The 14,549-nt window shown below is 40.5% G+C and overlaps 1 protein-coding gene across 31 annotated transcripts in view; it reads right to left on the reverse strand.

Moving 5' to 3' along the window:
• Osbpl9 (oxysterol binding protein like 9) overlaps window positions 1-14,549 on the reverse strand; it is a 137,089-nt gene that overhangs the window by 14,502 nt on the left and 108,038 nt on the right. For 20 of the 31 annotated variants that reach the window (XM_075946314.1, XM_075946313.1, XM_075946315.1 and 17 more), the window contains 2 exons: window positions 13,783-13,887; window positions 10,528-10,687 (listed from right to left, as the gene is read on the reverse strand). In XM_075946314.1, coding sequence (XP_075802429.1) covers window positions 10,528-10,687; window positions 13,783-13,887 — 265 coding nt within the window. Of the gene's footprint in view, window positions 1-10,527; window positions 10,688-13,776; window positions 13,888-14,549 lie in introns of all 31 variants that reach the window. The other 11 variants (XM_075946310.1, XM_075946308.1, XM_075946306.1 and 8 more) reach the window with 1 other exon arrangement.

The following is a 14,549-nucleotide window of genomic DNA, read 5'->3' on the forward strand; positions in this document are numbered from 1 at the left end:
CTGAAGACTGACCAATCAACTCCTCATACATCAGATGAAATTACTCAAGCGTGGACAATAACCAAACAAAAGTTCCACTCATCAGAGAGACCTAGAATCTCACATTAGACACACAACAAAGGAAAGACATCCACATGGCCAGGTTTCCTCACAAACAACAATCTGAAAGGCCAAGGCAGTGCATATCCTCCCCTAAACCCAGCAGTCCTGCAGAAACACTCTCCAGGGAGAACTACCTAGATGAACCCGAGGATACAGAACTTAAAAGAATAATCATAAACGCCATCAAAGAATCCAGAGTTTAGTGCAGACACACACAGCTCAATAAGCTTGAAGAGCAACAATCACCCAAGTGATGACCACAAAAACACCGACACTGGCCAAATGAAACGATAAACCAAATAACCAGAGTTTTAAAACTGAATTCAAGTAAAGGCAGAAGTACTGAAGAGAACCCAAGTAAGATAAAGATTGAATTGAAAACTCAGTAGCCCAATGAGAAAACTCAGGAGGAAGCCTTACAATTAGAATGGAGCAAGGGGAAGACAGATATCAGAGCCTGCGATAAAACAGAGGAACCAGAGCATGCAAACAAAGAATATAAAAAATTAAAACACTAAGGCCATGTGGGAACTGTGGGATATATGAAAACATCGAGTCTGGGGCTGGAGAGATGGTTCAGAGGTGAGAACACTTGTTACTCTTGTAGAGCACCTGGGTTCAGTTCCTAGCATACACATAGTAGTTCACAACCATCCATAATTCCAGTTCGAGGATCCAATGCCCTCTCCTGACTCTGTGGGCACCACACACACACACACACACACACACACACACACACACACACACAGTGCACATACAGACTCATACGCATAAAATAAATACACCTAGTAAAAATTAAATTTCAAAAAGATATTTTAAAAAATCAATTTTTTGAAGTATAGGCACAGATGAGGGGAGAAGAATCCCAGGCTAATGGTATATACCAGGTCTTCGCAAGACCACTGAAGAAAACTTCCATAAATCAAGGAAACACATTTACAGATATAAGTAACACGTAAAACACCAAATAGAACCAGAAAAACCTCCCTATTAAAAAAAAACACTCCCTATAGCACATCATGGTCAAAACACCAAATAAACAGAACAAAGAAAGAGTACTGAAAGCTGCAAGAGAAGGGGAACAACAACAGCAAACTCCACAAGTCACAAAAGAGGGAACGCCCATCAGAATGACAGCTAGCTCATCCATGGACATTTGAAAAGCCTCAAGAACCTGCAGCAATGTCCAGCAACCTGGACTACTGACCCCAGCAAAACTATCTGCCATAGGTGAGGGAGAAAGAAAACACTACCACGATATAAGCAGGCTAACAGGATCCATGACCACCACCCAGTTCTTTTTTTTTTTTTTTGGTTTTTCGAGACAGGGTTTCTCTGTGGTTTTGGAGCCTGTCCTGGAACTAGCTCTTGTAGACCAGGCTGGTCTCGAACTCACAGAGATCCACCTGCCTCTGCCTCCCAAGTGCTGGGATTAAAGGCGTGCGCCACCACCGCCCGGCCCACCACCCAGTTCTACACAGAACACTGGAGGGAATACTTCCGACTGAAGAGAGGAACAAGCAGAAGCAAGAGACCATCAAAGGAGAAAAATGAAAGTGTAATCATTCAAATGCAAAGTACTATTAACAACAGAAAATCCAATAATGAAATAACTGCAAATCACTCTGCTCCATAGTAACTTCAAACACTAATAGTGTCAAGTCTCCAAACAAAGACATGAGACAGCTGAATGTTTAAAAAACAAAATTTATCTTTCTGTTGCCTGGAAGAAACTCAGCTGTGAAGACAGGCAAGCATCACCTTAAAATGAAGACATTGTAAGGTGGGTGGGATTTCAAGTAAATGGGATTGGGAAGCAGGCAAGTGTTGCTATTCTGATAGTCAACAAAGCAGAGTTCTAATTAAAACTAACCAGAGAGATAAAGAAACATTATTTTAATCAAGGGAACGATTAATCAAGAAGATATTTCAATCCTAAACACACATGCATCAAATTCTGAAGCACAGAAAGTGAAGTGCTACAATGAAAAGACTCAAAAGATGAACTCCAGCTCAGTTGCAGATGATGTCAAGACCGCATTTTCTCCAATATGTCACCCAGACAAAAAATAAACAAACTTCAGAATGAAACGTCATCATACAGCTCATGGACCTAAGAAATATCTACAAACTATCCCACCAAAACACCAAAGAGCATATATTCTACTCAGAAATCCATGAAAGCTTCTTTAAAATAAATAGATCACATACTGGGACACAAAACAAATCTTAACAAATTCAGAAAAACTGGAATTTTTGTGTATCCTGTCAGACAATGTAGTAAACTTACAACCAACAGCAAACAAACCTTGAGCATTACACAAACTACTCATGGAGATTAAACAACACATGACTGACTGATGAAATGTGCCAAAGAAGACCTCAAGCAGGGGCCGGGATCCTAACCCCAGCCTGCCACAGGACTCCAGCAAAGTCCCCACCCAACGCTATGCAGCCAGGGTGGGAGGAACTCAGTCAAATGCACCAACCAGGAGCCTACCTGCCCATGGTGCCAGGTAGCTGGGCATTATAAGGATCTCTTTGAGTTAAGGAAGTATGTGGCCCAGCCCAGCCTAAAAGTCAATCTGAGCAGGACAAGGAGACCCATATGCAGGCCTGGGGCTGTCTGCCCTGGGCTCCAAGGAGAAAAACATAGTCCCATCTGGTGCCTTGTAGAACTACTACTAGAATGAGCAGAGGTATGATCTGGTGTTGTGTGGGAGGAGGGAAGGAGGGAGAGAGGAGAGTGAACAGTTCAGGTCCTGTGAACAGAGGCATATCTGAAGAAATGGGAGGAGACGGGAGCAGGCTGAGATGGTGCGGGAGCTGACTGACCCCTTGACCAGGTGCAACACTTAAGAAGAGCAGGCCCTGCACCTCATCAGGGCAGTATAATAGAGCCAACCCTGTTAGCAGAAGGTGGGTGAGCCAGCCCCAAAGTTGTGAGCATGGGAGAGCTGTCCACAGCACTTACCTGTCTTGTACAGGCAGGGGAGAGATGCCTCACCCCTTGCCCCTCCCAAATGCCCAGCAATACCTGAGGCAGATGGGACAGCTGGCCCTGTGGTCCTAAGAACAGGAGAGCTGTCTCTGACCCCTACCAGCTACAGCACTCAAAGAGAGCAGGCCCTGCACCTTGTCTAGGCAACACAATGTAGCTAACCCTGTTGGCACAGGTGTAGACAAGCTAGCCCGGAAGTAGTGAGCAAGGGAGAGCTGTCCCCATCATCCATCTGTCTTATGACAGCAAGGGAGGGGGAGAGTTGCCCTCCTTCCCACCCTTACCTCCACCTACCAATGCCTGAAGCAAATATGAGAACTGGCCCTGAGGTCACAAGAGCAGGAGAGCTGTTCCTGCCCCACGAGCTGCAAAACTTGGGAGAGCAGGCCCTGCACCACACCTAGGGTAACACAATAGAGCCAACCTTGTTGGCGGAGGTGTGGGTGAGCCAGCCCCTAAGTTGTAAAGCATGGGAGAGCTGTTCCCACAGTCACATGGCTGTGTGGGAGGGTGAGAAATGTCTCCCCAACCCAAAAACTGAAAAGTGGGACTCCATAAAACTAAAAAACTGTACAGCAGAGGAAGAGGAAACTCACAGAATGGGAAAGAATCTTTGCCAGCTATACAGCTGATAGAGGATTATATCCAGGCTATACAAAAAACTTAAATAAAAAAAAAACTAGACTAAAAACACCTAATTAAAAAAATGTGCTATGGATCTGAACAATGAGTTTATTGATTAGATAGATAGATAGATAGATAGATAGATAGATAGATAGATGATAGATAGATAGATAGATAGATAGATAGATAGATAGATAGATAGATAGATAGGCAGGCAGGCAGGCAGGCAGGCAGGCAGGCAGGCAGGCAGACAGACAGACAGACAGACAGACAGACAGGCAAAGGGAAACCTTTATTTATTGTAAGTGGGAATGCAAGTGAGAAAAATCAAGTGTGAAGAATTCTCAAAAAGCTAAAACTAGGCCAAATGAGCCATCCAAAGGATGGTAAGCATATCCATCCAAAGGATCAGACGTCCTACTCATTGCTCAGCTGTGTTCATTATTCTATTTACAACAGGTAGGAAATGAAAATAGCGTAAATGTCCTTCAGCTGATGAATAGAATAGATAGTGAAAATATGATTACTTATACACAACAGATTACTATTTGGCAGTAAGGGAAAATGAAATGATGAAATCTGCAGGTAAGTGGATGGAATATAATATATTATACTGAGTTAAGTAAAACAGACCCAGAAAGACAAACACCACACATTCTCCCTCATCTGTGGTTCCTAACTCCACAGCTTCAGGTATAAGTATATAACCTGGAGTAATTGCAGAAGCCAGGAAAAGTAAAAACAAAAACAAAAAACATGAAGGTGGGGGAAGGAAGATGCTCTAGAGGCAGGGAAAGGCAGGACACATGGATGCTTTAACCAGGCAGGGGAGAAAGGAGGGCAATGCAGGGAGAGGGAGGAAGGATGTTTGAAAAGCCACAGGAATCATATATTACTACTGGGGAACTCATTCCTTCTCCCAACCAAGTTTGTCCTCAGGGTTAGGGACATCTGCCCTTGGATATAAGTGGTACAGGGTTGGGGGTGTAAATTAAGTAGGCCCAGGGATCTCTTTTGAAAAGGGATAATAGGTAGGTTAGTGTGCACTTACATACACTAATATGTGTGACAATTTATAGATAATTTACACTGGTATAGATTCTTGTATATTGATATAAATTCAAATTATATTTGTTATATTGAATAAGTTATTTCTGTATATAATATTTGTGCACCTATGCAAAGTTATTTTTGTCATATTGTATGCATGCATGCTTCTACCTCCGCTTAAGATATTTTGTATACTGATGCAATTTTAGTATATACTTATCATATTGCACAATATATTTCTACCTCTGAACAAAATACACATTGTTTACATTTGAAGGTCATTGTCCTTATTTGCTGCACAGTTGTTTAAAAGATTGTTTAATATTTTAATATGAAGCCTTAGACTTTAAACTATATAGGTATTAAGAATTATAGGTCAAGGCTGGGCGATGGTGGCGCACGCCTTTAATCCCAGCACTCGGGAGGCAGAGGCAGGCGGATCTCTGTGAGTTCGAGACCAGCCTGGTCTACAGAGCTAGTTCCAAAGCCACAGAGAAGCCCTGTCTCAAAAAACCAAAAAAAAAAAAAAAAAACCAAAAAAAAAAAAAAAGAATTATAGGTCAATAGTCATCCAGGATTGTCATCTTATAGTCAGAATAATCAGGTTCTATAAATGCACAGAGATTGTATTCTGCATAGATAGGTAACCTTCAACCACTTCAAAGAACTGTAGAAAATGGCACGTAAATAACTTAGGATTCTGTTGACATTGAGACACGATTGCTCCTGGCAGCACCGATCTATTCCTGAGAGAATGTTGGGCACCAAACACACCCCACTTGAAGCATGTTTTCTTCTTGGCAAAACTGGCCTTTAGGCAAAGAACTGCCCCTGCCTCAACCACTGATAAAGTGCAGTGTCCAGAATGGATAAACAGAATACAACCAAAAAGACTGCCAAAACTTGCCAAGACAGGGTAAGATGGTTTTGAAATTTTTACTGCCTCTGAAAACTGTCAGTCAGTCACTCTAGGCCTTAGCCAAAGTTGGTTGCCCCAACACTGCAAATGAGACTTTGGGTGATTGCCCAGGTAGCCAATTGTCTCTGTCATTTCTTGTATCTTTTGGAAGTTGCTCAATTGCACTTCCTGTTTACTTAAGTAATATTACCTCCCTTATCAAGTCTTTGATGGGGTTGAAGACTAAAGAGCTGTAGTTACTTTCCTCTCATGACTTAGTCAAACCATTTCTAATATAAGACTTAGACTCCTTAGGATAGGATAACTATTAAAACATTTAGCATATATTTCTTGCTTGATGTTGTTCATGCTGGTTGTAATTCTAATTTTTATACTTGATATTTGTTCTTATTATATATAGTTTTATATTAGGCTTAGAACTCTCTTATTTAGACAAAAGTGGGAGGTGCTGTGGGAACTCCTTCAGCCAATAGCCTTTAAGATATTGGCCCACTTTGGGTGTGGTCTCAGGTACTATAAAGGCAGACAAAAAGCATGTGCAGGCCCTTTGGCTGCTGGATTCAGTTCCAGTTCCCAGAGCACACAGAGGACTAAGAATCACTACTCTTTCTGTGAGTTTACCCCTAATAAATAAACCTTTATTATACTCCATCCTAGGCTAGTGTAGAAATCATTCATACTGCAACATATTATATCTACCTAAAATTACATACTAAGTATACATGTATACATATGTGTATAGTTTAAGTGAAGTTATGATAGTCACCTAGGATGATAATGCTCCCCCAAGAGCCTAGACTAACACAATCCCCAAGTAAGAGACATGGGGAGCCCTTTGAGTTGATCAGGAGAGCCCAAGCAAATCCCAAACACCATAGGCTACTGCTATTGCCATTCCAGAATTTGAAGAAGTTCCTATTGCTGAAAACACAGGACTTGGAATACTGAGCTGGATCTGACCCAGAGGGCTCCTCTGAGCACTAGCCTTGGAGTACAAGAGATGATACACAATCTATAGTCCTACCCAGCTGTGAAGCCTCGTGGTAACCAACAGCTGTTTGACTGGACTTAACACCCACCCAATAGAGGAAATGTCTAATACTGTAAACCCAGCTAACTCCCCGTGGCCAGTGAGGCCATGGGACCTACAGAAGAACCTACTACAGCTACTTTCCCAACTTTCCCTCTAACTATTCTCTCTAACTGCAGTCTAAATATATATCCTTACAATGGGCAAATGCAGCTCCCATCTCACATCAAAAGCTTCATTTTCTAGCAGAGAACATAACAAAGTCAAAATGCAGACAGAGAGCAACTGACCTTGAGATACCCAGCCCCAACTGATACACCTACCACACAAATGCCATACTCAAGACTCAGGGAACATTAAGGGGGTTGTAATGGTGAGGGAAAGATTTTAAGAGCCAGACGACCAGGATGTGTGCTGCAAAATTTTATCTTCTCTATATAATAGGGAAGACACACCCATAATATCTCAACAAAATGGCTACCTAACAAGATTCAACAGTGACAATGCCAGTTGATGTGGATGGAGGAACTCTCGCCCCTAGTCAAAGAGATACAAGTAATTAACAACTACTGAGAGAGGGAGATTCAAGTTTTCTCCAAGGAGCGCCCCTAATTAGTTATCCAATACCAAGGTCAGCCTTAAGGACACACATACACAAGCAATACTAATGGACTCAGCAGGTTATTTATATGCTTATTCATATATATACACACACATATATGACTACATGTCGAGTATGTATGTAATAATATTAAAGAAAAAGGTCATGAATTTGAGGTGGGAGAAATGAATTAAAAATAGTAAACATGAAAAACTTGGAAAGCTAAGGGGGAGGGATTAGAAGACACAGAGCAAGAGAGAGAAAAAGAGAACCTAACTCTTGTTCATCTGGCCTTCACCCCTTCCTCCCCCAACTCACACGCCAGGTGTTAATCTAGACCATATTTAATTTACTTCCTCAAATTAGAAGTCAAATTCCCCTCACTAAAATGAACTTCACAAGCTACCAGTTGTTTTCCTGACAACTGTTGGTTTTGAGACATTATTACAGATGAATTCCAGTTCTTAATTCACGTACATAAGAGTCCCACACACATTTCTAAGTGAAAGAACTCTCAATGACTAACTGAAATGTGCAGTTCACATATAATCAGTCTCTTAAATTTATCCTGCCACACAAAGTAAAACCCAACCTACAATAATTATACCAACTTCAAAGAAAGCAGGAAAAGCAGGAAGAAATGTTTAGCAAAAATAAAGCTAACTGTGCCTCTGACAAGCAGAAGTAACGTGAAAGCAAAGTCTGTGTTTTCTAGGAGAGCAGTTATGCTAAGCTCAGCACATCTGACTTACACTGTTCTCATCTAAACATTCACAAAGACTTCTCCACACTGAGCTTATTATTAGCCCCATTTCACCAATGAGGAAACTGAGGAGTACACAGGATAAGTAAGTTGACCAAGGGCACCCAACAGAACAGATTCAGAAGGCAATGTATCAGAGATTCTAGAATTCAGGCATCTGAACCATAGCAACCTACCTGTACAGAGGTCGATAAGTCTGTTATTTAATTAGCTAACACCTGTCAAACTTTTTCTGTACAATGTTATGTAGCTAGATTTCAACTAATGGAGGAAAACAAGTCAAATGTTTTCTAATGAAAAACCTATCAGAGGGCCTGCCAACCTTCCTGCTCAGTATCTTCACTCCAGCACTGGCCATTCCCAGGGACCACCACAGGGCAGGTCACTTGAACTTCTTAAGTCTACTACCAGGTTTTGTCTTCTCTTTCTATAGGCAGTAAGCACCATCCCGCAACACTACACAATCTGAGGCACCTATCCACAAAATGCAGACCTGGCCAGAAACTGCCAACATTCATAGGACAATGTTCAAAATTCCTAAAAGCTTACCAAACAAAACCATGTACCTTGCACTTCAGTTGCACTGAGCTACTACTAACAAATCAAGCCCTTATATTCATGCCTTTGGGGAAGGGCACAAAAGATATTATAGCAGTTTTATTTCTAACAACTAAAAATCTGTTAACAACTAAAAATCTGTTAACAGCTTGGCAGCCTATCAATAAATGAACAAAATAGTGTAGTATATACTCCTACAACAGAAAAATGCCCAGCAATAAAAAGGAATATGCTAGTGACATAGCAATACAGGGATAACATGAAGGAACTTCAAAATAAAATGCTGTGTAAAAGAAGGCAAAAGTGCTCACTGACTGTATGGCCCATTAATACAACATCATTTTTGCTCTTTTTGTTGTTGGTACTGCTTTCTGCCCCACCCCAGTGCTGGGTTTAACACACATTAGGCAGGCACCACTCAATTATACCTCAGCCCTGCAACATTCTTTTTTTTTTAGGTTTTATTTTTTTATTATTTTTATTGAGTTCTATATTTTTCTCTGCTCCCCTCCCCTTGAACCCTCTTCTCAGGGTCCCCATGCTCCCAATTTACTCAGGAAATCTTGTCTTTTTCTACTTCTCATGTAGATTAGACCTATGAATATCTCTCTTAGGGTCCTCATTGTTGTCTAGGTTCTTGGAGATTGTGATTTGTGGGCTGGTTTTCTTTGCTTTATGTTTATAAACCACCTATGAGTAGTACATGTGATAACTGTCTTTCTGTATCTGGGCTACCTCACTCAAAATGATGTTTTCTAGTTCCATCCATTTGCCTGCAAAATTCAAGATGTCGTTATTCTTTTCTGCTGTGTAATACTCCATTGTGTAAATGTACCACATTTTCCTTACCCATTCTTTGGTCAAGGGGCATTTAGATTGTTTCCAGTTTCTGGCTATGACAAACAATGCTGCTCTGAACATAATTGAGCACATGTCTTTGTGGCATGACTGAGCATCCTTTGGATATACACCCAACACTCTTAAAGAAAGAAAGAAAAAGTATCTAGTGACAGAAAAGAGATCAGTGATCGCTTGTCCACAAGGAGGTCAGCAGTGGGAGAGGGCAAAGGGACACAACAGAACTTTGAAATGGTTGTGCATCTGAGATTGTGCTGATGGTTTGAAGTACACAGATGTTCATGCAACTATCAATTATGCCTTCACAAAAAAACCAAACCCAAACCAAAACAAACCAAAACAAAGCCAATCACCAGCAGTGAATCCTGTCTGTTGAATGCTCCACAGCACTGCTAATGGAGTAACCAAAGACGAGGGCCACTTTGTCCATGTCATCATGACCTGACTTGCAGAGCCTATCCATTAATGCTGCAAATTCTATCACAGACACCTCAGATTTTGGACTGAAATGTGAGAAATAAAATCCTATTATTTATAAGCTTCCATTTTATAATCATTCAAATAAATAACCCCACATGTCATGGAATATATATATATAATATATATATTTATATTTTTTCAACAAACTAAGTTATTTCTATCATTCCACCACCCAGTAAAATCCCTGCTTTAGTTGTTAAATGTCCCACTCTAATACAAGCACATGTGACAGTGACTCCCCTTTCATAATACCTTACAGCTTACTCAGTTCTCACTGGATCCTCCTCCTGAAGACAGTGCCACTAAAGGAATATACAGAGCTGACATGACATTACTAGCACGTTATCACAGTTGATGTCATTTATTCAGTTTGTTTTACTAAGTCAGGAGTACAAGTCAATACTTATTGCTCAATAAGCCTGCAAAATGCAAGCAGTCCTCTCACAGACTGAGCAAGGCAAGTGTCACTAAGAGCAGTCCAAAGACCACATTGTTTAGAAAGCAGGATCCATTTGAATGCATACATTACTCACATACTTACTCTATTAAGCGCTTTGGGGATGAGCCACTTTGATGGAATTCATCAGCATCATAGAACTCATCTTCACTGCTAGAGTAAGAGAACTCTGGGACTGTATTTGGAGACAAGTTGACATGGCTGGGAGGAGTTAGACTGCTGCTAGGTGGTGAATTCCCACTGCCTAGGAGTCAAAAGTTTTCAATTAGGGAAAAAGATGGCAATTGGGGAGATGGGCCCACAACAGACCTTTCTAAAGTCAAGACCGAGTTTAGTTAAATTGATAAAATGCTCTATATTACTCTTTTATTCAACACTTAAACAATGAAAATAAGAAGGCAACTTGTACTACAAGATGGGGTACAGTCTTTTTATTCTTTTTATGGTACTGAAGACTGATCCCAAGGGTTCATACATACTAGGAGAATGTCTTCCTGCTGAGCAGTAACATCCCCCAGACTGGATATGGCCTTTTAAACAAATGGAAAAAATTTCATACCTCCACTCTGTAATTCAAGATTAACTTGTATTCTGTGTTGGAAAGGGGTTCTTTTGACTATACACATGCTGGTGTTTGGCATCTGACAAGAGACACTGGCACCAGTGGGAGCCAAGGATCGATCTTTCTACTATAGACTCAGATACTAATGCCTGTGGAAATGCAAGACGAAGCCTACACGACCGCTCAGGGTGCCACACTCATATTCATTCTTCATGGCACTCGTCTTAGTAAATATAAACATCCCCATGAAGCCCAGACCCTTCTGCCTAAACCTAAGTCAGGTGCCTATGGCTCGGAGCAGAGGTAAAACAGAGCTACTAAGGGAAAGATGGAGAAAAGGAAGAAGAGAAGAGCATCTTTCTAGTGATGAAGTCTAACTACAGAATCCAGAACTATGGAGAGCCCTCGCGGGGAAAGTCTAATCTCTGAAGTGACTGTTTGGTACACTGTTCAGTAATAAAGCAAGAACAAGCAAGCACCAGTGTACTGAGACTAAGTCACTCAATGTCTGACAGCTGTCAGGCTATTTGAGGCTAATCTATTGTAGATGCCTGGTGGAAACTGAAGTTCAGTTACTGCTACCGCTACCAATCAAAAGCCAAGGAACCCAGGCATGACGGTGTAAGCCTTTGATCCCAGCACTTTGGAGACAGAGGCAGATCTCTGTAATTCAAAGCCAGCTTGGTTCTATCTAGTTAGTTACCGGCCAGCCAAGGCCACGTAGAGAGATCCTGCCAAAAACAACAAAAGCAAATGAAGACCTACCCCCAGACTTTTAGCCTGTTCTTGTAACTTGTTAGGTTCAGGTTAATAAACAAACCAACTAGTTCACAAAGATTCCTTTTAGATAAAACAGCTTGTTCTCTAAAGTAAAACTTATCGCAGAAATTCCAAAGGTAACTCTCCTTACCAAATAATTAAAATTCTCTCTGTTCCTCAATAGCAAAACTAAGAGACCGAAGAAACTCTTATTGGAACAGGAAAACACGAAACAAACAAACAAAAATTAACGACAAATACTCTGGTGACCACATAACAAAGCATAGGAAAAGAGTTGGACTGGGACTGCAAGCTCAAGTACTAAGATTTCAACACGACCTCTCATTAAAGGATGTATTTCTTCTCCATGCCAGAAAAGGAAGAAAAGAGATGGAAAAATAGAGAAATTAGGAGGACAACCACACAGAAATCATATGCTAACTTAATTTTCATTGTCCTTAAACATATCTCCAAAATGTTAGGATACTCTGAAGTATCTTCTTCAGAAATAATTCTCAGAAGATAACCCTCACCCTCTGAAAATAATTTATATTAAAATTAGTTGGCATACAGAAATGTTTGTCACATTTTCATTTACTAACCAGTTTTATGTATTTCCAAGTAGAGGAAATTTTGATCATTTCACAATCTGAACATATATCATACAAAAAAAAATAAGAAAAGCTCATGGGCTTTTTTGTTTGTTTGTTTTCATTTTGGTTTTGTGAAACAGAACCTCTTGCTATGGTAGCCCTGGATAGCCTGTAATTCATTATACGGGTCAGGCTGGCCTCAAGCCTGCAGTGTCCCCCTGATCCAGCTTCTCAATGCTGGCATGATACCTGTGTATCACTACACTCAGCTACAGATTCTGCTTTTAAGCTAAAATATGACATAGTCCATAAAATACAGGAGTCAAAAAAAAACCTTAGTCTCAATGAAATTGTTTATTGGCATTTCCCAAGTAAAGGAACTATTGTTGGCTCATTTTTTTTCTTTTGAAATTTAGAAGGTATTAATCTTGTTAAATATGAAAGGCACCACTCATTGTCCCCAAATTTAATATGGGCTAAAGTCACATGATAATTTTTCACTGTTAACACAGAAAAGTTCTACCAAGAAAGTGTCTGTGGAGTGACAAGAGATACCAAGCCCCCACCTGCTCACCAGGACTTACAGTTTTTAAATCTCCTGGTTGAACAGAGTCAAAAGTAGTAACTGTACTTCCTTGAGTCTGATTCTACAGGTAACACAATGCAAACTTGATTTTAAAGGAAGAAATAAATCTAATATCTAACATGGGTGTAGCCCTGCATATCAGAGAAAGAGAAAAGACCATTATAAATAAATAAAATATAAAATAACATAGTTAACTATATAAAACTGACAAGAATGGGACTGATAAATGTTTGCTAAAAGGTGAATCACTGATACATCACCCTACAAAGAAATTACTAGAGTCACCTAATCATCAGTGGGCAAACCGGTAACAACCACCCAGGTGGCTACAAAAAGAACGTTGCTGAACCATGTAAACATAGGAAACTCTCAATCATCTCTGTTAAGAGAGCCAGGCACAGGAACACACGACTTCACTGAGTTAGAACAGAGAAGAACAAAACTGCACACAAGAGGCGCAGGTGCACACGTAAATGAGGGGGAGCATCAACAAGGCCTTTGACTCCAGTCTGCACTTACATACTACCATATGCCTTTTCCATGAGAAAACGTCCAAGTCTAAAGTGAGCAATTTGTTGCTGTTGTTGTTTTTTAATATTCAATCAGGAGCCCTAAGTAAAGGGTACACAAAGAAAGCCCTACACTAAAAAATTAAAATTATAATTACTAGTGCTCTTGGATCAATCACAAAGTTACCCAATTCGAGAAGGAACTCTAATTAAAAACTATTGTTAGTGCTAGTAGCTATTACATTTCTTCATCCTTTTCCCCACTAGAAGCCAAACACAATCCCACATTAATGGAAAGTCACAAGAAATAAAGGTCACACAAACCTGTACCTGTACTATTTGGTGTTGGAGTCTGATGATGTCCCAAGGTAGCTAACACAGGTCCAACAGGTAAGGAAGATGGACGCTGCTCTGACTTACACAACTGAGCAGGTTCTAGATTTGAATATGTGAAATAAGTTAGAAATGCAATTGTTTGGAATATAAAACTCCTAGATCTGGATTTTTCTATACTGAGTCAAATTCAAGTTATTTCTCTTTATGGTCTCTGAGCCCCTCATAGTACCTGACACTCTCGGCACCAGCACAAGCGGTCAGAGAGGCCAACACCCAGCACAACTGCTCTGTCAAACCTAAGGCTTCTGACAGCAGTGTGCACCTGACACCCAAGCCCTGTAAGATCGGACTCAGGGCCCACTCTCCCTTGTTAGGGCTCAGTGATGTAAGTTCATCCTAGAGCAGTTCATAAAAGACTTCATTTGGTCTCTTTATGAAGGACCTCCTTTTCTTTATACAGTGTAGTCTGTGGTTTTACTAAGTCATTGCGAGAACACAGAACTATATGGTGCAACAAATGGATTTTTGAGAAAAGAGTTCATTATTAGCTCAGGCTAGCCTCAACTCTTGGGGATCCTCCTGCCTGAGTGCTAAGACACAGGTATGAGTCACCATACCTAGCTTCTGTTAATTCTATTTCTTTAAATAGTATTAACTAGTCTCCTCTCAGATAGTAGGGCCTCTTATTACAATTTATATATATTCTCTCTCATTAATGTCTACTGTGGTAAAATATTTATATTGTTCAGAATGATAAAGAA

Source organism: Microtus pennsylvanicus, chromosome 13 (genome assembly GCF_037038515.1).
Source record: "Microtus pennsylvanicus isolate mMicPen1 chromosome 13, mMicPen1.hap1, whole genome shotgun sequence".
NCBI classification, from domain to species: domain Eukaryota; kingdom Metazoa; phylum Chordata; class Mammalia; order Rodentia; family Cricetidae; genus Microtus; species Microtus pennsylvanicus.